Source organism: Dipodomys spectabilis, unplaced genomic scaffold (assembly GCF_019054845.1).
Source record: "Dipodomys spectabilis isolate Male_0828 unplaced genomic scaffold, ASM1905484v1 ptg000018l, whole genome shotgun sequence".
NCBI classification, from domain to species: domain Eukaryota; kingdom Metazoa; phylum Chordata; class Mammalia; order Rodentia; family Heteromyidae; genus Dipodomys; species Dipodomys spectabilis.
The window spans coordinates 1,128,525-1,150,914 of record NW_024870695.1 but is presented as its reverse complement, the minus strand read 5'-3'; the positions used below and the strand labels follow the sequence as shown (position 1 = coordinate 1,150,914).

The following is a 22,390-nucleotide window of genomic DNA, read 5'->3' as shown; positions in this document are numbered from 1 at the left end:
AGAGTCTCACGGACTTTCCTGACTGGGCTGGCTTTGAACTGCTATTCTTAGATCTCAGCCTCCTGAATAGCTAGGATTATAGGCATGAGCCACTGGTGCCCAGCGAAAAAAGAATTATCTTTAAGAAAGCGGAGAATCTTGAAAAGCAAAGACCTTCCAGAACACCAAGAAACAAGCAACATAAAACTTACAGTGAAGATCTTATGTTAGTTGTTAAATTTAGGTGTGCATGTGTGGGGAAATGCTATTTACCTACATATAACTGTCTTTGGAATGACACTCTGCTGTGCAGAATAGAAACTAATGTGAATAGGATACCGGGTCACATTTTGGTTTTCTTGCCAAGAGAGTGGTGAATTTGCAGAAAATTTAAATCTTGGGTCTAGCCTTTTCTGTGATATATCTGGAGCTCGAGGTTGCATGTATTTTATTTCAGAGCTGAACTGCTACAGCTGTACGAGCGCTGTATTCTGTTAGATATTGAATTCTCTGATAATCAGAATGTGGATCAAATCCTATGGAAGAATGCTTTCTACCAGGTAATTGAGAAGTTCAGGCAGCTTCTTAAAGATCCAAATATTGAGAATCCAGAACAGATTCGGAACAGACTCTTGGAGCTCTTGGATGAGGTAAATCATCATCATTTTGTTTTTAGGATAAAAGCTTTAGCATTGTCTTTTTTTTTTTGGTTGGTTGTGGGGCTTGAACTCTGGGCTTGAGTGCTGTCCTTGTGCTCCTCAGCTCAAGGCGAGCGCTCTAACCGCTTGAGCCACAGTGCCATTCATGGTTTTCTAGTTTATTGGAGATAAGAGTCTCACAGACTTTCCCGCCTGGGCTGACTTTGAACTGCAGTCCTCAGATCTCAGCCTCCTGAGTAGCTATGATTACAGATGTGAGCCATCGGTGCCCGGCTTTAGCATTGTCTTATAATGGATTTTTACTACCTGAGATACAGAACATTGACAGAAAACTTTATACTTTTTCTTAGTTTAGGCCTGATATACCACTATACTTCCTTAGGATGATAACTTACTGACAACTGGAAGTTAGTTTTTTTTTTTGTCTTTTCTTTTTTTGATACTGGGGATCGAACCCAGGACGTTGCACTTGCTAGGCAAGCGCTTTGCCACTGAGCTACATCCCAGCCCCGGAAGTTAGTTTTGAGTTTCGAAATTTTCTGAATGCCTTGGCTTTTGGGGGTGGGGGTTGAGGGAGGAAGGGGAATATGTGTGTGTATGTGTATGTGTGTTTGAAACTTTGAAACCATGGAGAGGTTTACACTATGAATTTGTCTAGTGCTCATTTGGCAGCCTAATACCATATGTGCTCCCCAGGGGATGTCTGAGCACTGACAGAACTTTTGAGAGGGTCATTTGACTCAGTAAGTTGGATAAAAATAGGTCAATAACAGATATTTCTTTTCTCTTTATAGGGTAGTGATTTCTTTGATAGTTTGCTTCAGAAGCTGCAGGTTACTTACAAGTTCAAACTGGAGGATTACATGGATGGTCTTGCCATTCGTAGCAAGCCATTACGCAAGACAGTAAGTTTTTTTATCTCAAATTTATTCATTCATTTAGTAAGCATTGATCTAGGGCTAGGCATTGTACTGGATATTGAGGATGTCAGAGAAAAAGATACAATATTGTAAGGTACAGAGATGAAACCAGCAATAGTAATGTCATAATAGTATGTATAGAATGGTGAAGTGGCATTAAGATAGAACTGACCCTAACTGGCCTTAAACAAAGAGACTGTCAATTTAGGTCATTTTTTTTTCCTTTGTGGTTTGAGGATGGAACTCAGGTAAGTGCTTTATTGAGTGTTATTAGCCAAACTGAGTCTTGAAATATGATTGGGTATTTCAAATGTAGGAGTAGTATAGATAGAATAGCTGTTATTGGGAAGGTGCAAGGAGCTCAGTATGCTGATATTTATAAAGTGGAGTGGGGGGCTGGGAAGGTAGCTCAGTGGTAGAATGTTTGCCTTGCATACATGAGGACCTGGGTTCAATTCCTCAACACCATATAAGCAGAAAAAGCTGGAAGTGGCGCTGTGGCTCAAGTGGTAGAGTGCTGTCCTTGAGCTGAAGAGCTGGGGACAGCACCCAGGCCCAGAGTTCACACCCCACAATTGACCAAGAAAAAAAAAAAAGAAGAAAAGAAAAGAAAAGAAAAAGGTAAATATAGTGGAGTGGGTGTGTTGAAGGAGATACAGCTAATGAAGTAGGAAGTGACTAGGTAAGACTTTTTTTTTTTTTTTGTCGGTCCTGGGGCTTGAACTCTGGGCCTGAGCACTGTCCCTCAGCTCTTCAGCTCAAGGCGAGCGCTCTACCACTTGAGTTACAGCGCCACTTCGGTTTTCTGGTGGTTTATTGGAGATAAGAGTCTCACGGTCTCTCCTGCCCGGGCTGGCTTTGAACCGCGATCCTCAGATCTCAGCCTCCTGAGTAGCTAGGATTACAGGCGTGAGCCACCAGCGCCCGGCTAGGTAAGACTTTTTAAGGAAGTGGTGCTGTGGCTCAAGTGGTAGAGAGTTAGCCTTGAACTGAAGAGCTGAGGGACTAGAGTTCAAGCCCAGGCCTACAGTTCAAGTCCCATGACAGACCAAAAGAAAAGGACTTTAATTTATTTTTTTTTGGCCAGTCCTGGGTCTTGAACTCAGATCCCTGAGTTCAGATCCCTCAGATCCCTAGCTCAAGACTAGTGCTCTGCCACTTCTGCTCTCAGCTTTTTGGTGATTAATTGGAGATTAGAGTCTCACAGGACTTTCCTACTCAGTCTGGCTTTGAACCTTGATTCTCAGATCTCAGTCTCCTGAGTAGCTAGGATTACAGGTGTGAGCCATAGATACATAACTTAGATTAGACTTTTTTGTGGGTCGTGGGGCTTGAACGCTGGGCTTGGACGCTGTCCCTGCGCTCTTCAGCTCAAGCCGAGTGCTTTGCCGCTTGAGCCACAGCCACCACTTCTGATTTTCTAGTGGTTTCTTGTAGGTAAGAGTCTCACGGACTTTCCTGCCTGGGCTGGCTTTGAACTGCAATCCTCAGATCTCAGCCTCCTCAGTAGCTAGGATTACAGGCATGAGCCACTGGCACTTGGCTAGATCAGACTTTTTTGTGTGGTCCTAGGGTTTGAATTCAGGGCCTCATGCTTGCTTAGCTTGCTTACTTTGCTAGTACTGCACCACTTAGACAATGTTTCTAACACTAGGTCACACTTTTGAATGCCATGCTAACAAGTAGGGACTTCATTGTTGAGTCCTTGGTTGATTTTTAGCAAATGTGTAACATAGAGTTGTTCTTAGAACTAAGCATTTGAATGAAATAATGCATTTAAGTGGATGTTGAGCAAGAGTGGAGATAGGGAAGTCAGGTTATAACCATTGATTGTGATAGAGGCATATAGTGGAGTATGAAGAGAAAGCCAAAAACATAAGGAAATAAAATTGAATTGCTGGGGCTGGGAAGATGGCTCAGTGGTAGAGCGCTTGCCTTGCATGCCTGAGGCCCTGGGTTTGATTCCTCAGCACCACTTAAGCAAAAAGAAAAAAGCCGGAAGTGGCGCTGTGGCTCAAGTGGTAGAGCGCTAGCCTTGAGCTGAAGAGCTGAGGGACAGCACCCAAGCCCAGAGTTCAGGCCCATGACTGGACCCCTTCCCCCTCCCAAAAAAAAATTGAAATTGCTGGCCCATTTGATAGGAGGGCTAAGATTGGAGGCATCAGGAATTTAGTTTATATTCTAATTTGTGACATTATGGACTGGTTATAAAGGAAGAACTCAGGTTAAGTTTAGATAAAAGTAGGTGTGGTATCTAGCAGGAATTTGAAAATGAAAAAAAAAAAGTACTTTGAATTGTTTGGAACTCAGGAGAAAGATAGGCTAGTAACAAAGATTCAGAAGCCATAACTGTGTAGATGATAGTTGTGCAGAAGTTGGGATACTTGGAAGGCTACTCAAATGGGAGATCAAATTTCGTTTGTGGGTTAGTTGGTCGCTGTCCCTGACCTCTTTTGCTCAAGGCTAGTGCTCTATCACTTTGAGCCATAGCACCACTTCTAGTTTTTTTGAGTGGCTATTCTGCCCAGGCTGGCTTCAAATCCTCAGATCTCTGCCTCCTGAGTCACCAGGATTATAGACGTGAACCACCAGTGCCTGGCTGGGATAGCACATTTTTTTTTCAGATATTTTATTTTATTTACTTAATTTAATTTTTGTCAGCAGTGGGGCTTGAACTCAGGCTTGAACTGTCCCTGAGCACTTTTGTTCAAGGCTAGTGCTCTATGGAATATCAAATTTTTTTTTTTTTTTTTGGGTCCGGCCACGGGGCCTGAACTCTGGGCCTGGGCACTGTCCCTCAGCTCTTCAGCTCAAAGCTAGTGCTCTACCACTTGAGTCACAGTGCCACTTCTGGCTTTTTTCTTTTTGCTTATGTGGTGCTGAGGAATCGAACCCAGGGCCTCAGGCATGCAAGGCAAGCGCTCTACCACTGAGCCAACTTCCCAGCCCCATGGAATATCAAATTTTTAAGGTGAGAATGGGTAAAATTATCAATTGCATAGTTTCCAAACATCAAAGCCAGGCGCTGGTGGCTTACATCTGTAATCCTAGCTACTTAGGAGGCTGAGATCTGAGGATCACGGTTCAAAGCCAGCCTGGGCAGGAAAGACCGTAGACTCCTATCTCCAATAAACCACTAGAAAACCGAAAGTGGTGCTGTAGTTCAAGTGGTAGAGCGCTCGCATTGAGCTGAAAAGCTGAGGGACAGCGTCCAAGCCCAGAGTTTAAGCCCTATGACTGACAAAAAAAAAGAAAAAAAGAAAAAAAATCAAGATTATTAAAAAGTGTTTATTGGATTGAATGTCTTTATCAAGAGTTGTTTTTATTTCAGAGTATAGCAGTCAGATGGTGGTTCAGGCTTGTAATCCTAGTTACTCAGGAGGCTAAGATTTGAGGATTGCAGTTCAAAGCCAGACCTTGCAAGAAAGCTCATGAGACTCTTATCTCCAATTAATCACCAAAAAGCTGGAAATGGAGCTGTGGCTCAAGTGGTAGAGTACTGTCCTTAAGCAAAAAAGCTCAAGGACAGTGTCCAGTCTTTGAGTTCAAGCCTCAGGACCAGCACCAAAACAAACAAACAAAAAAGCTAGATGGTATCAGAGGTGAGCTGGTAGCAATCATGAAAGTGCAAACACCATTCTTTTAAGAATCTTGACTGTAGCTGGAAGTGCGAGATATGACTCAAGTGGTGGAGCGCCAGCCTTGAGCAGAAAAGCAAACGAGTGGAAGGTCCTGAGTTCAACACCCCCTCCCTTTCTGCCCTCTTACTTCCCTCTGGGTTCAAACCAGCACCAAAACAAAACAGATTCTTGGCCATGAAGGCAAGAAGGAAAGATAGCTAAAAGAGAATACAAGGTCAGGAGAAGTTTTTGTTTTTTGTTATTTTTGTGGTGCTGGGACCAAAACCAAGCCCTTACCCATGCTTGGCAAACACTGTACCACTGAACTGTGCCCTAATCTCTTTGTGTGTGTGTGTGTGTGTGTGTGTGTGTGTGTTAGAATTGGGATTGGAATCAGGGCCTGAACTGTGCTCTGATCTCTTTGTGTGTGAGTGTGTGTGTGTGTTAGAGTTGGGGTTGGAATCAGGGCCTGAACTGTGCCCTGGTGTGTGTGTGTGTGTGTGTGTGTGTGTGTGTGTGTGTGTGTGTGTGTGTGTGTGTGTGTGTGTGTGTGTGTGTGTGTGTGTGTGTGTGTGTGTGTGTGTGTGTGTGTGTGTGTGTGTGTGTGTGTGTGTGTTAGAATTGGGGTTGAAATCAGGGCCTGGGTACTGTGTCTTAGCTTTTTCCAAAGCTTTTTTGGGAAAGCAAGTGAAGAGAGGCATTCTAAAGAAGAGGGGGAAGTGGTGCTGTAGCTCAAGTGGTAGAGCGCTCGCCTTGAGTTGAAGAGCTGAGGGACAACGCCCAGGCCCAGAGTTCAAGCCCCACGACCGACAAAAAAAAAAAAAAACTATATAGAGCACTAAAGAAGAGGGAACAGTCTAACTGGTGAGTCTGAAGTTGGAAAAGTGTTAGGAAAACAGGTCTGAGCATAGAGAGTTAGTGGAAAGTGGTGCTGAAGAGGTGTCAGAGCCTTTAGCACTCATGCTGCTGCTGATGGATAACCTCTGAAAGAATTTGTTCAGTATTTGCTCCCTCATCCAGATGGTAAAATGACTGCAGTATTGTGACATAATCAATTTTCTTTGTGCTCTATTAGTAAATACCTAGGGCTTTGAACAGTGTGGAATAATCAGGACCTTGAGGGTAAAACATTCCTAACGTACGAATTTGAGTTACATGTTAAGGTTGATGCGATCCTTTAGCTTCCTGAGGAGTCAGTGTCTATTTTTGATGGAGTTTTGTTCTTTATTTGGGATATGTTAAAGTTTTCTTTCTATAAATTAAGCATCCACTCTGTGGTTCCCCACTTCCCCTTCCCTACCCCTTCTCCTTTTTCCCTTTCCCCTCCCCTCTCCTTTCCTATTTCACTCTCCCTCCTCTTCCTCTTCCCCCTCCTTCTCCCTGTCTTCCTTTTTCATTTTATTTTTTCTTATTTTGGTCGGTCATGGGGCTTGAACTCTGGACCTGGGCACACTCCCTCAGCTCTTGAGCTCAAGGCTAGTGTTCTACCACTTGAACCACAGTGCCACTTCCAGTTTTCTGATGGTTAATTGGAGATAAGAGTCTCACGAGCCAGGTGCCAGTGGCTCATGCCTGTAATCGTAGCTACTCAGGAGGCTGAGATCTGAGGATTGTGGTTCAAAGACAGCCCAGGTAGGAAAGTCTGTGAGACTCTTATCTCCAATAAACCACCAGAAAACTGGAAGTGGCACTTTGGCTCAAGTGGTAGAGCCACTCTCCTTGAGCTGAAGAGTTGAAGGACAGGGCCCAGGCCCAGAGTTCAAGCCCTACAACCCCCCCACCCCACCAAAGAAAAAAAAAAGCTATATGCACAAATGGAAAAATAGGAAAATGAAAATAAATATTAAGTCTATTAGTGAGAAAACATGTTTCTAGTACTATGTAATCTCTTAACATATTGTAGGTGTTTTAGGCAAAGAGAATGTAGTTCAATAACAGTATGAGAGAACAGTATAATGGTATAGAAAAACAATAATTAGGGCTGGGAAGGTGGCTCATTGGTAGAGTGCTTGCCTTGCATGCCTGAGGCCCTGGATTTGATTCCTTAGCACCATATAAGCAAAAAGAAAAAAAGCCGGAAGTGGTGCTGTGGCTCAAGTGGTAGAGTGCTAGCCTTGAGCTGAAGAGCTGAGGGACAGCACCCGGGCCCAGAGTTCAGGCCCCAGGAGTGGACCGCAAAAAAAAAAAAAAAAAGAAGAAGAAAAAGAAAAACAATAATTACCTTTTTTATTTTTTTTTGGGTCCGGTTGTGGGGCCTGAACTCTGGGCCTGGGCGCTGTGCCTCAGCTCTTCAGCTCAAGGCTAGCACTCTACCACTTGAGCTACAGTGCCACTTCCGGCTTCTCTTTTCCTGCCTATGTGGTGCTGAGGAAGTGAACCCAGGGCCTCATGCATGCAAGACAAGCGCTCTACCACTGAGCCACCTTCCCAGCCCTATCTTTTTTATTTTTATTTAATTTTTTTTTTTTGTCAGTTGTGGGGCTTAAACGCTGGGCCTGGGTGCTGTTCTTGAGCTCTTTAGCTCAAGGCTAGTGCTCTACCACTTGAACCACAGCACCACTTCCGGTTTTCTGGTGGTTAATTGGAGGTAAGATTCTCATGGACTTTTTTGCTCAGGCTGGCTTTCATCTCAGCCTCTTGAGTAGCTAGGATTACAGGCATGAGCCACTGGCACCTGGCAGTTATCTTAATATTTATATACCACTTTATAGAATATTTTAATATTTCTTCCTATATATTACCATGCAGTATTTTTTTTTTTTTTTTTTTTGTCGGTTGTGGGGCTTGAACTCTGGGCTTGGGCGCTGTCCCTGTGCTCTTCAGCTCAAAGTGAGCGCTCTACCGCTTGAGCCACAGCGCCACTTCCGGTTTTCTAGTGGTTTATTGGAGATGAGTCTCATGGACTTTCTTGCCTGGGCTGGCTTTGAACCTCAGTCCTCAGATCTCAGCCTCCTGAGTAGCTAGAATTACAGGCGTGAATCACTGATGCCTTTTTTTTTTTTTTTTTTAACTGGTCCTGGGTCTTGAACTCAGAGTCTGGGTGTTGTCCCAAAGTATCTTTGTGCCCAAGGCTAGTGCTCTATCACTTAAGCCACAGCCCTACTTCTAGCTTTTTCTGGGTAGTTTATTGGAGATAAGAGTCTCTTGGGCTTTTCTGCCTGGGCCGGCTTCAAACTGCAGTTCTCAGATCTCAGCCTCATATAAGTAGTTAGGATTATAGGTATGATCCACCCGTACTTGGCTACCATGTAATATTTTTTTTTTTTTTTTGTCGGTCGTGGGGCTTGAACTCTGGGCCTGGACGCTGTCCCTCAGCTCTTCAGCTCAAGGCGAGCGCTCTACCACTTGAGCTACAGCGCCACTTCTGGTTTTCTGGTGGTTTATTGGAGATAGGAGTCTCATGGTCTCTCCTGCCCGGGCTGGCTTTGAACCGCGATCCTCAGATCTCAGCCTCCTGAGTAGCTAGGATTACAGGCGTGAGCCACCAGCGCCCGGCTCTACCATGTAATATTTTATACTCAGATCAACTCCAGTCTCAGGTGTCTCAAAGATTTTTCTTGGGAATCACAACATCGGAAAGTGAGGTTACTTTTTTTTTTTTTGGTCAGTTGTAGGTCTTGAACTCTGGGCCTGGGCACTTTCCCTGTGCTCTTCAGCTCAAGGTGAACATTCTACCATTGAGCTATAGCACCACTTCTGGTTTTCTACTGGTTAATTGGAGATAAGAGTCTCATGGACGTTCTTGCTCAGGCTGGCTTTGAATTGTGATCCTCAGATCTCAGCCTCCTGAGTAGCTAGAATTACAGGCGTGAGCCACCGGCGCCTGCCAATCAGGTTACTTTTAATTTCAAAGTGTATTCTTCATTTGTTTGTGTTTCAAAATAAGAATTAACCCTCTCCCTTCTGCCATTATATTTTATCGGTAAAAATATTATATGCTGTTGACTCTTATTTTGGTGGTCAAGTTTACTTGGCTGAGAGCTTTATTCTTTGTTGAAGACTTAGTGCCTTATCAGTGTTGTTCTGTTATTTTAATCCTACCCCTGACTTTAAGTGTTTAAATTATAGTGTTTCTTGGGTACTCTACTAACTCATTGTTTCTCTTGAAGGTAAAATATGCTTTGATCAGTGCTCAGCGATGTATGATTTGTCAAGGAGATATTGCTAGGTATCGGGAGCAAGCCAATGATACAGCAAACTATGGAAAAGCACGCAGGTACTTTTACCTCTCAGTTCATTATTTCTTTTCCCTGTGTGACATTAAATGAAGCCCTAATAAGGTATGGCTCATTTGAATACTGACTCTCATATAGATATGGTATATGGGTGCCCCTACTGGTCACTTTAATTGTGCTTTACCATTCCATATCTAGCTAACTCTCCAGAGTAAGTAGTAGGGCTATCAGAATAAATTGAGAAAGAGTGGTATGTAACTAACATTTTCCTACTGTTTTTCTCTTCTAGTTGGTACCTGAAGGCCCAGCACATTGCTCCAAAGAATGGGCGTCCCTATAACCAGTTGGCTTTGCTGGCAGTGTATACGGTAAGAAATTCTGTGTATGTGGACAGTGTTCTAGGCAATTTCCTTTCCTGCTGTGTAGCTCAGGTAGCCTCAGCGTTGCAAATCCTGTGGTTATAGGTATGCACCGCTTGGCTGGAGCTTCTTTTTTTTTTTTCCTTCGGTCACGGGGCTTGAACTCTGGGCCTGGGCACTGTCTCTGAGCTCTTCAGCTCAAGGTAAGCTCTCTACTCCTTGAGCCACAGCGCCACTTCAGGTTTTCTGGTGGTTACTTGGAGATAAGAGTCTCACACAGAAGTTCCTGCCTGGGCTGGCTTTGAACTGTGAACCTCAGATCTTAGCTTCCTGAGTCGCTAGAATTATAGGCGTGAGCCACCAGTGTCTGGCTTGGACCTTCTTAAAATATGGATTTTGATAGCATTAGTTCTTGGAGTTTGATTTCATTGGCTCACTGCAACTTAAAGAATATCCCTTCTGGATTTCATCTTCAAACTCCTTTTGTGCCTCTTTCTGAGGTAAGTTATCACAGATCACCTTACTCCAGTTACCATTGTACTTAATTTTCTAACAGAATGCTCATGCTTCCACCAAACACCTTATGCTTTCCCCCCACTAAGCAGTTTGCCCCGTTGATAGGAATTTTCATTATTTACAATCTTTGTTTCTACAGAAGTATTTGTGGACACATATGTGGACACATATCTCCCTTTTTATGGACAAATGGTTAGAATGTCATATCTGGATTATGTACCAGACTCTTTTCCCAAGTAGTTATGCTGTATTACATTCCCACCAACAACATGAAAGGGCCATTTTCTTAAAAAATTTTTTTTTTCCAGTACTGGGGATTGAGTTCAGTTGCTTGCTGGGCAGTTGCTCTACCACATGAGCTACGCCTCCAGCCATATTCCTCCCTCTTTTTTTTTCTTTTTGTGTTGGTAGTAGGATACTTGGTGCATGGCTAGACTCTACCATTGAGTCATTCCTCTACTTCTGGATTTTTGCTGGTTAACTGGAGATTAATTGGAGTTTTCAGATTTGTCTGCCCAGGCTGGCTTTGAACTACAATTCTCAGATCTCAGCCTCTTGAGTAGCTAGGAATTTATAGACATGAGCTACTAGCCCCTTGCTCCAGCTCATTTTTTATTGGTTATTTTCAAGGTAGGGTCTCACGTTATGCCTGGGCTAGCATCTTCTTACTTTCCCATGTTTTAGAGGATAACAGGTATGTATCATTGTGCCCCAGCCATTGTGCTTCCTCCATAGCTGGGGATAACAGGTAGGCCTCTATACCGAGTCATTGGAGTCATTGAGATAAAGTCTTGAAATTTTTGTTGTTGTTGGTTGTGGGGCTTGAACTCTAGGTCTGGGTGCTATCCATGATCTCTTCAGCTCAAGGCTAGTGTTCTACCACTTTAAGCCTCAGTGCCACTTTGGTTTTCTAGTGGTTAATTAGAAATGAGTCTCACGGATATTCCTGCCTGGGCTGGCTTTGAACTTAATCCTGAGATCTCAGCGTCCTGAGTAGCTAGGATTACAGGCATGAGTCACTGGTATCAGGTGCTTTTTTTTTTTTTTTTGTGGTATTTCAGGGCCTCACTTGGTCATGCTCAGGTTTTTCACTCCCAACTAAAGCCATGCATCCCTTTGCAAACTACCTAGCTGACCTCGAACTGCATTCTCCAATCTTCACCTCCCAAGTAGCTAGGATTACAGGCATTGAGTCAGTGTACCTGGCTTCCCACCACATTCTCACCAGTGTCTTTTTTTTTTTTTTGGTCGTGGGGCTTGAACTCTGGGCCTGAGCGATGTCCCTCAGCTCTTCAGCTCAAGGCAAGCACTCTACCACTTGAGCTATAGTGCCATTTCCTCTCACCAGTGTCTTATGGGCAATATTTTTCAATTTCAGCTGTTGTAATAGCTTGCAAGATTATTTTGTAGATTTATTTTTTATTTTTTGCTCCTGTATAGGACTTGAACTCAGGGCTTTGTGCTCTCGCTTGGCTTGTTTTGCTGAAGGCTGATACTTTACCACTTAAGCCTTATCTATACTTCTGGTTTTTTGCTGATTGGAAATAAGAATTTCATGGACTTTGAGCTGACTTGATTTTTAGGTTTAAGAAGGGTTCTTTATATGTTATAGATACTAGACCTTTATCAGATATTTGACTTGTAAACGTTTTCTCACATTCTGGGCTTTTTTTCACTCTCCTGATAGTGTCATTTCATGCATAAAAGTTTTTGTTTTTGTTGTTGGATGCGGAACATAGGGCTTCTCCAGCCCGCACAGAAAGACTCTAGCTTCCTTAAGTTTGATGAAGTCCAGTCTATCTACAAGTGTATTAGCAATAAGATGCAGTCTTAGCCTGGCTCCAGAGGTTCAACCTGTCATCCTAACTACCCAGGAGGCTGAGATCTGAGGATTGTAGTTCAAAACTAAGCTGGGCAGGAAAATCTTTGCTCATTTTTTTTTTTTTTTGGTCGGTCGTGGGGTTTGAACTCTGGGTTTGGGCACTGTCCCTGCGCTTTTCAGCTCAAGGTGAGAGCTCTACTACTTGAGCTACAACACCACTTCTGGTTTTCTAGTGGTTTATTGTAGATAAGAGTCTCATGGATTTTCTTGCCTGGGCTGGCTTTGAACTGTGATCCTCAGATCTCAGCCTCCTGAGTAGCTAGGATTACAGGTATGAGCCACTGGCTCTTATCTCCAGTTAACCACCAAAAGCTAGAAGTCGAATTGTGGTAGAGCTGCTAGCCTTCAGAAAAAAGGCTTAAAGGAAACACATAGGCCCTAAATTCAAGCCCCAGGACTGGCACACACATGCACGCGCGTGTGCGCGCACACACACACACAAATGAAGTTTCAAATCAGGTGAATGGTATAATCAGAGATTAGAGTGGATTGGAGAAATATTAAGAGTAGTTAACAAACGGTGTGCCAGTAATGTGTTAAACTACGTATTAGGAAAATTTAATCTTTCCAAGAACCACATTGTATAAATATCTCCATTTTGCAAACCAATTAAACTCTTCTAGGTTGGCTTGCTTTTTTTTTTTATATTTTTAAAATTTATTGTTGTATCCAGTATATACAGGGAACTCAAGAAACTAATCCCTCCCAAACCTAACAAACCAATTACTAAATGGGCAAGGGAACTAAAGAGGGACTTCTCAGATGAAGAAATAAAAATGGCAAAGAAACACATGAGGAAATGTTCACCATCCATGGTGGTGAAGGAAATGCAAATAAAGACAACCCTGAGATACCACCTTAACCCAGTCAGAATGTCCCACATCCACAAGTCAGCCAGCTACAAATGCTGGAGGGGATGTGGAGAAAGAGGAACCCTATTACACTGCTGGTGGGAATGTACACTTATACAACCACTTTGGAAAGCAGCCTGGAGGGTCCTCAAAAAGCTAAAGATTGACCTCCCTTACGACCCAGTCATACCACTTCTAGGCATCTACCCTGAACAACAGGAACCAATATACAAGGACACATGCACCTCCATGTTTATTGCAGCACTGTTCACAATAGCTAGGATAAGGAAACAACCCAGATGCCCCACCATAGATGAATGGGATCCAAAAATTGTGGTATCTATACACAATGGAATATTATGCAGACATTAGAAATGACAAAATAATGGCATTTGCAGGGAAATGGATGGAGCTAGAAGAAATCATGTTGAGCGAGGGAAGCCAAGAGCAAAGAGACAAATGGTACATGGTCTCCCTGATAAGTGAATGTTAAATCCAAAATGTTAGGTGATACGACAAAATTAACAGGACTTAAGAAACAAAGAACTTTCACTCATCTGGTCGAACCACTACTAAATAACCCCATGCTGCTGATCACATGTATGATGTATGTGTACACCGTTATATGTTATAGACCGTGATAGACAGTTTGCTCCAGGAAACTTAGAATGAGTTTATGACTTTAAATGAGCATCATTATTCCACAACACTGTGAAATTTGGGAAATTATGTAATCACTTAATCACAATTAAAAAAAAAAAAAAACCACCAGAAAACTAGAAGTGGTGCTATGGCTCAAGTGGTAGAGCATGAGCCTCGAGCTGAATTGTTCAGGGACAGCTCCCAGGCCTAGAGCTCAAGCCCCACGACTGACAAAAAAAAAAAGAGATCTTTCATGCGATTGTTTCTAACATATTTATAAGATTTATGTCTTTGTTGCCTTGTATGTCCCTCCCCCATGGTATAACCCCTGCTTTCACTATATATGATGTTGATTTGTTAAAACAGGGATACAGGAGGACCCATTGTAACAATGAGATGTACAAGTTGTTATGTCGAAAAACGAACTTTACAACTTTGGTGTGGGGGGGAGGATACGAAGGGATGGGAAGGGGAAACAAAGCAGGAGGCTACAATGCTTGATAAGAAATGTGCTCATTATCTTACCCATGTAATTGTAACCCCTCTGTACAGTATTTTCACAATAAAAATATATAAAAAAATTTATTGTTGTTATAGAGGTGATATACAGAGAGGTTACATTTACATGAATCAGGTAATAAATACATTTCCCTCCTGTTCCCTTATTCTCTTCCACATGGATACATTTTTGAGGAAAGAAAATATTTTAAATACTAGTAATAAAGATTTAAAAATACTCTTTAGAATTACAATAACTTTTTAAATGAGGTATAGAGTGTAAAAAGACTGACAGATCAATAGACCAGACCAGAAAGTACAAAATCGAAATACGTGTGACACACGGTACACACCAGAGATGGCTTTTTTTTTTTTTTTACATTTTTTATTATATCTTTTAAGTAGTTGTACAAAGACATTCCCATTCTACAAAACAGTATATGAGTACAAGGTGTCTGATAACATTGCAGATTGACTTGCTTTTTAATAAATCAGGACTAAATTAAATTAGCAGTTGATCTTAGAACCTATGAAGAATGAGAAGATGCTGGTGGAGAGAAGTTGGTATTTTTTTTTTTTTTTGGGTCCGGTCATGGGGCCTGAACTCTGGGCCTGGGCACTGTCCCTCAGCTCTTCAGCTTAAGGCCAGCACTCTATCACTTGAGCCACAGTGCCACTACCAGCTTTTTTCTTTTTGCTTATGTGGTGCTGAGGTATCGAACCCAGGGCCTCATGCATGCAAGGCAAGCACTCTACCCCTGAGCCACCTTCCCAGCCCCAAGAAGTTGGTATTTTTCTTTTTTCTGGGGGGGGGGTCCGGTCGTGGGGCCTGAACTCTAGGCTTGGCTGCTGTCCCTTAGCTCTTCAGCTCAAGGCTAGCACTCTACCACATGAGCCACAGCGCCACTTCTGGCTTTTTTCTTTTTGCTTATATGGTGCTGAGGAATTGAATCCAGGGCCTCAGGCATGCAAGGCAAGCGCTTGACCACTGAGCCACCTTCCCAGCCCCAGAAGTTGGTATTTTAAATGTGTTTCAGGGCTGGGAAGGTGGCTCAGTGGTAGAATGTTTGTCTTGCATGCATGATGCCCTGGGTTTGATTCCTCAGCACCACAGAAGCAGAAAAAGCCAGAAGTGGTGCTGTGGCTCCAGTGGTAGAGTGCTAACCTTGAGCTGAAGAGCTGAGGGACAGTTCCCATGCCCAGAATTCAGGCCCCACAACCGAACGAAAAAAAAAAAAAAAAAGCGTTTTCAGAGAGTTACAGAAAGAAGTGAAAAGGAATGGGAAGTAAGAGAGACATTGAAGCTTTCAGATATTCTTCCTCCTCTTTTTTAATGTTCTTCTTTTTCTTTGTGTCTGATTCTCTTCCCATTCTTCTCTCCCTTCCACTTTTTCCTTCCATTAGAACTTTGTGCATGTTAGGCAAGCCATCTACCACTGAGCAACATTTCAACCTTCCTCTCCTCTGTCCTCTCCCCTCTCTCTTTCTTTTTCTTTTTCTCTCTCCCCTCCCCTCCTTTCTATCAGTACTAGGTCTTAAACTCAGGGCCAGGGTGCTATCTCTTAGCTTTTTCTCTCAAGGCTGGTGCTCTACTACTTGAGCCACTGCTTCACTTCTGGCTTTTTGGTGGTTAATGGAGTTGAGTCTAATGGACTTTCCTGCCGTGGTCTGGCTTTGAACTTCCATCCTTTTCCCATGGATTACATTCTAATTTTCTAGTTTTCTTAATGGAACTCCTTACAACTTGGGGAGCAGGTTAGGGGAAGAGACTCTGATTTTCTGAATATGTGTCATCATGTTGTCAGAAAGAAAGTCAGCTGACTGTCTCTGGCCTTTTTTTGCAGAGGAGGAAGCTTGATGCTGTATATTATTATATGCGCAGCTTAGCTGCCAGCAACCCTATCCTGACTGCCAAGGAGAGTCTAATGAGCTTGTTTGAAGAGACCAAGCGAAAGGTAAGAGGGGATGCAGGTGGATTTATTTATCTGTGTCTTTAGGAATAACTAATAATACCTTCAAGTGGACCCATTGAACTGTGCTGATGGGTTATCAGTTAGTTCTTGTGCAGATTGAAATTCATGTTCAGGAGTGCTTTCAGAATCCCTCGGTGTACATGTCCTACAGCAACTTTTATGAATCAAAGCAGAGGAACAGTAGGAAAGACTTTGTAAAATTTTTTTTACAGTCCTTAGCTTATAAACAAAGGTGAAAATTTTTCTTTTTTTTTTTTTTTGGTCGGTTGTGGGGCTTGAACTCTGGGCTTGGGCACTGTCCCTGCACTCTTCAGCTCAAGGTGAGCGCCCTACCGCTTGAGCCACAGCACCACTTCCGGTTTTCTAGTGGTTTATTAGAGATAAGAGTCTCACGGATATTTCTGCCCGGGCTGGCTTTGAACCTCGATCCTCAGATCTCAGCCTCCTGAGTAGCTAGGATTACAGCGTGAGCCACTGGCGCCCGGCTTTTCTTTTTCTTTTTTTTTTTTTTTTTTTGGTCAGTCATGGGGCTTGAACTCTGGGCCTGGGCACTGTCCCTCCGCTCTTCAGCTCAAGGTGACCACTCTACCACTAGAGTCACAGGGCCACTTCTGGTTTTCTGTTGGTTTATTGGAGATAAGAGCCTCCTGGACTTTTCCTGCCTGGGCTGGTTTTGAACTGTGATCCTCAGGTCCCAGCCTCCTGAGTAGTTAGGATTAAGGGCATGAGCCGCCAGGACTTGGCTAATACTTTTCTTTTGTTACCTGAATCCCAGGGGACTCTGAGCTTATGTGTGTCTTCTGTTTTATAGGCAGAACAGATGGAAAAGAAGCAACATGAAGAATTTGAACTGAGCCCTGATCAGTGGCGGAAAGGAAAGAAGTCTACTTTCCGGCATGTTGGAGATGACACCACTCGTCTGGAGATCTGGATTCATCCATCCCATTCCCGGTCTTCCCAGGGCACTGAGTCTGGGAAGGATTCTGAGCAGGAGAATGGGCTTGGAAGCCTGAGCCCTAGTGATGTAAGTTCCTGAGAGTTATGCAATGAGCCAGACTACCTCACTAAGCCTGGGTGTTCCAGTTCATAAAGATGTGGTCCTCAAAAGATTCACACTATCTCAGGGAATATCAGCCACTTGAGTTTTTTGATAATATCTTTGGTCTCACCTACAGGTCTTTATTATGTCCTTCTCTTGCTCACCACTGTGTGGCACTGTAGAATATAGTATATATAACCTTAGAGTTTTTTTTTTTTTTCTTCTGGCATCACCAGAATGATGGTAAAGAGCCTTTGGGATGTTGTGCTTATTTTTTTTTTTTCTGTTGGTTGGCATTATATTTAGAGAATGAACTAAAACAGCATGGGGACATTGGTTAGTATGGTTTATGATCAGCTTTTTTTTTTCTTTTTTTGCTGGTCCTGGGGATCGAACTATGGGCCTGGGCGCTGTCCCTGAGCTCCTTTTTGCTCAAGGCTAGCACTCTACCACTTGAGCCACAGTTCCACCTTCTGCTTTTTCTGATGAGTTGGTGATGAGAGTGTCATAGACTTCTCTGCCTGTGCTGGCTTTGAACTGTGATCCTCAGATCTCAGCCTCATGAATAGCTAGGATTACAGGTATGAGCCACTGGTACCTAGCTGTGATCAGCCTTTTATGAGATATACTCTTATGACTCTTGTGCTTAGGCTTTTTCCTTGAAGCCAGGAGAAATACCAGTAGAAAATCCCAGACTTATATGGAAGTCCTCTTCATTTACTCACTAAATAGTAATTGAGTACTTAAAAATGTGTCAGGCACTAAAGGCAAAGTAATATTTCCTCTTACTTTCAAGGCAAGGAGGACACAGAAATGTGAGCAAGCAAAGTACAGTGTAACAAATTTTGCTTAGGGGACTATCCAGTTTATGAGAGCACATGGTTGTGAGACTGTTGGTCAGTGAAGCAGCACTGGTCAGTTGGAGTGTAAAGAATGAATAGATGTTAGTTAGAGGAGAAAGGAAAGCAGAATAGTAAAGTGTATTCCAGACAAAAGAATGCAAAGGCCTGAGGTTAAGAGGAGAGGAGAGGAGACAGAGACAAAGACAAGAGAGAGACAGAGAAAGGTGAGGAAGGGAAAGAAAGATGAAGGAAGGGGGGAGAAGAGGGAGGAGGAAAGAGAGAATAAGAAAGAGAATGAACAAAAATACACAGAGACTGCAAGAGGCTGGTTGTGTCTGGGAGTAATACAAGTTAAATGTGAAAAAGACATGAGCCAAGCAGTGTCTTTGGAGGTGGTAGACATGAACAGATATAAGGTATATTAATAAAGCAGATTCTAATAGACTTTATTAGATATGGGGAACTAAGAGACAAAAGGGAGTTGTGATTTTGGGTTTGGAAACAGGGTAATTGCTAGTTTATTTAATAAGATAGGGAATAAAGATGAATAAAGTTGAATTATTCCCATGGAACATTGAAGTAGAGCTATTCAGAGGTTAACAAATGTCTGAAGCTTAAGGAAACTTAGATCAGAGATGAAGATTTTTGAAAGCATCCTCTTGTTGATGATAATGAAGCCATGAGAGTTGATTTGCTAGAGGTTAAAAATAGAAGAATTATGGGCTAGGAATGTGGCTTAGTGGTAGAGTGCTTGCCTAGCATGCATGAAGCCCTGGGTTCGATTCCTTAGTACCATATGAACAGGAAAAGCCTGAAGTGGTGCTGTGGCTCAAGTGGTAGAGTACTAGCCTTGAGTAAAAGGAGGTCAGGGACAGTGCCCAGGCCCTGAGTTCAAGCTCCAGGCCTGGCAAAAAACAAAACAAAACATTATACTTAATCTTTTCACTTTCAAGGAACCTTCTTTCTATCACTTAAAATAAGTTGCAACCCTTCCAAAGCCTGTTTGCACAAACCATATTTTTTTTTTTGGTTCCAGTCCTGGGGTCTGAACTCTGGGCCTGGGCGCTGTCCCTCAGCTTTTCAGCTCAAAGCTAGCGCTCTACCACTTGAGCCACAGCGCCACTTCTGGCTTTTTTCTTTTTCTTTTTTCTTTTTTGGGTCCGGTCGTGGAGCCTGAACTCTGGGCCTGGGCGCTGTCCCTCAGCTCTTCAGCTCAAGGCTAGTGCTCTGCCACTTGAGCCACAGCGCCACTTCCGGCTTTTTTCTTTTTGCTTATGTGGTGCTGAGGAATCAAACCCAGGGCCTTGAGCATGCAAGGCAAGTGCTCTACCACTGAGCCACCTTCCCAGCCCGGCTTTTTTCTTTTTGCTTATGTGGTGCTGAGGAATCGAACCCAGGGCCTCAGGCATTCAAGGCAAGCACTCTACCACTAAGCCACCTTCCCAGCCCTGAAACCATGTTTTTTTCAAGGTGAAATGTCTTTCACTCAAGGCTGGTGCTCTACCACTTGAGCCACAGCTCCACTTCCTACTTTTTGACATAGTTAGAGGTAAGAGCTAGCTAACATCTATTCATTCTTTACACTCCAACTGACCAGTGCTGCTTCACTGACCAACAGTCTCACAACCATGTGCTCTCATAAATTGGATAGTCCTCTAAGCAAAATTTGTTACACTGTACTTTGCTTGCTTACATTTCTGTGTCCTCCTTGCCTTGAAAATAAGAGGAAATATTACTATGCAAACATCTACTTGCTTCCTCAATGCTCAAAATGTTTCCTATTACATTTGGTCTTAGGAATGAGCATTATAGCAGAATTGACTGTTTTTCATTTGTCTATCTTTTTGTTGTTGTTGTTTTGGTGGTTGGTTGTGGGGCTTTCACTTGGGTCTGGATGCTGTTCCTGAATTCTTTTGCTTAAGATGAGGACCCTATCACTTTGAGCCACAGCTCTATGTCTGGTTTTTGAATAGTTAATTGGAGATGAAAGTCTCAGTGGGACTTTTCTGACCAGGCTAGCTTTGAACCTCTGTCCTCAGATCTCAACCTCCTAACTAGGATTACAGGCGTGAGCCACCAGTGCCTGGCACTTGTCAATCTTCTTATTGTATGTATGTATGTATGCATGTATATGTTTGTGTACATATGCTGTTTATGGGGAATGTATGTATACTGGAGCTTGAACTCAAGGGCTCATGTTTTTGCTCAGCATTTTTGCTCACAGCTGGTGCTTTCCCACTTGAACCTTGCCTTTATTCTGGCATTGTAGTGTTAATGGACTTAGATCTCTTAGCTTCCCTCCTGAATTGGCTTCAAACTAAGATTTTCCACATTTTAGCCTCCTGAGTAGATAGCATTATAGCCATAGTAAGTGGCATGTTCCACTGGGTGCCCCACACTAGTATATTTTTATTTTTATTTTTATTTTTTTGGGTCCGGTCGTGGGGCCTGAACTCTGGGCCTGGATGCTGTCCCTCAGCTCTACAGCTCAAGGCTAGCACTCTACCACTTGAGCCACAGTGCCACTTCCGGCTTTTTTCTTTGTGGTGCTGAGGAATCGAACCCAGGGCCTCATGGATGCAAGGCAAGCACGCTACCACTGAGCCACCTTCCCAGCCCACTAGTATATTTTTAATATGACTGTATATCTCATTATAAAGATGTATATCAGCTGGGTTCCAGTGGGTCAACTGAAGTCCTGGCTACTTTGGAGGCTGAGATCTGGAGGATCATGACTTGAAGCCAGTTTAGGCAAAAAAGTTCACTAGATCCATCTCCAAAATATGCAACAATAGCAAGGCTGGAGGTATGCTCAGGTGGTAGAGTACCAGCTTAGCAAGGGTGAGGCTCCTGCGTTCAAAACCTGGTACCACCAAAAAATTATATCAGTTACTAATACCATTTAAATATTTTTAAACTTTTTTTTGTCTTGGGGCTTGAACTCAGGGCTTGTGTGCTGTCCCTGAGCTCTTCAGCTCAAGGCAAGCATTTTGCCACTTGAGCCACAGAGCCACTTCCAGTTTTCTAGTGGTTAATTGGAGATAACAGTCTCACAGACTTTCCTGACAGCACTGGCTTTGAACTACGATCCTCAAATCTCAGCCTCCTGAGTAGCTAGGATTACAGGTGTGAGCCACCAGCGCCCAGCTCCCTAAGTTCTTTTGCTTAAAGCTAGTGCTCTACCACTTTGAGCCACAATGTAACTTGTAGTTTTCTGGTGGTTAATGGGAGATAAAGAGTCTCATGGGGACTTTTCAGCCCAGGCTGGCTTTGAACCATGATTTTCAGATCTCAGCCTCCTGACTAGCTAGGTTTACAGGTGTGAACCACCCATGCCTGGCCATTTAAATGTTTTTGTGTGTTGCTTGTTTATATCAGTTGCCCTTTTGAAAGCAACTAGCTTTAATAGAAATTATTGCTTTGACAACTCATAGTTTCAAGCACACACTTAAAGTTTAGACCTGTGAATAAACAATGTTCAGCTTCATCTGGTTATTAATAATGATAATAATGTCCCAACTACTTTACTTTCTCTCTTTCAAGTGTGGCCTATGGATCTCTGAATGGTTCAAAAGGTTAAGCTTGTGGGTTGTTGGTTTTCAGCCTTGAGATGTGGTTTGGGTTGAACATCAGCCTGGGGAGGGAATACCACCCTCAACTTCCAGTGGTGGTCTATTAAGATTCACATGTAAACTCTTTCCCCTGTCCAAGTAGGCCATTTAGAGTCAATGTTGCCAGGGCTCTGGGCATTCTTTACTCAACAAAACTGCTTTTTGATGTATTTTATCTCGTTTTGGAAATCTGGTCAAAGGGTACTACTTACTACTTGGCCTTTTGGTTGTTGCTGACAGTCAGTTAACTAAGTATATTAAATTAGAGTCCACAAATGATTATAACACTGAAGAGCAATGGTGTGTGGTGGAACTACTAATGATTTTTTTCTGATTGATTCCCCTTCTTCCCCCCACGCTACCATTTTTTCTTTTTTTGTAGCACTTCGAGTAGAAGTGCTGTGCTTGGTGCTTCACACCTATAATCTAAGGATTGTAGTGCTTTTCTTTTTGGATAATGTTACCCTTTCCCTTGCTTTCTCCCAGTGAGGACTTTTTTTTGGTGTTAGTCCTACCGCTTGAACTCAAGGGCTATGCACTGTCTCTGAGCTTCTTTTTTGTCAAGTCTGGTGCTCTAACACTTAAACCACAGCTCTACTTCTGGCTTTTGGTAGTTAATTGGAGATAAGAGTCTCATTGTCTTTTCTGCCTGGGCTGGCTTTGAGCTGTGATCCTCAAATCTCAGCCTCCTGAGTGGCTAGGATTACAGGCATGAGCTACCAGTTTTTAGCAGCTTATTTTTTTATTTTTTATTTTTTTTTTTGGTCGGCCGTGGGGCTTGAACTCTGGGCCTGGGCGCTGTCCTTCAGCTCTTCAGCTCAAGG

The 22,390-nt window shown here is 43.0% G+C and overlaps 1 protein-coding gene across 2 annotated transcripts in view; it reads left to right on the top strand.

Moving 5' to 3' along the window:
- The window catches only part of Smg6 (SMG6 nonsense mediated mRNA decay factor), a 249,850-nt gene that overhangs the window by 5,977 nt on the left and 221,483 nt on the right, over positions 1–22,390 (top strand). For both annotated transcript variants that reach the window (XM_042672392.1, XM_042672399.1), the window contains exons 3-8: positions 437–629; positions 1,433–1,543; positions 9,288–9,394; positions 9,643–9,721; positions 15,946–16,056; positions 16,886–17,098. In XM_042672392.1, coding sequence (XP_042528326.1) covers positions 437–629; positions 1,433–1,543; positions 9,288–9,394; positions 9,643–9,721; positions 15,946–16,056; positions 16,886–17,098 — 814 coding nt within the window. The remainder of the gene's footprint in view (positions 1–436; positions 630–1,432; positions 1,544–9,287; positions 9,395–9,642; positions 9,722–15,945; positions 16,057–16,885; positions 17,099–22,390) is intronic.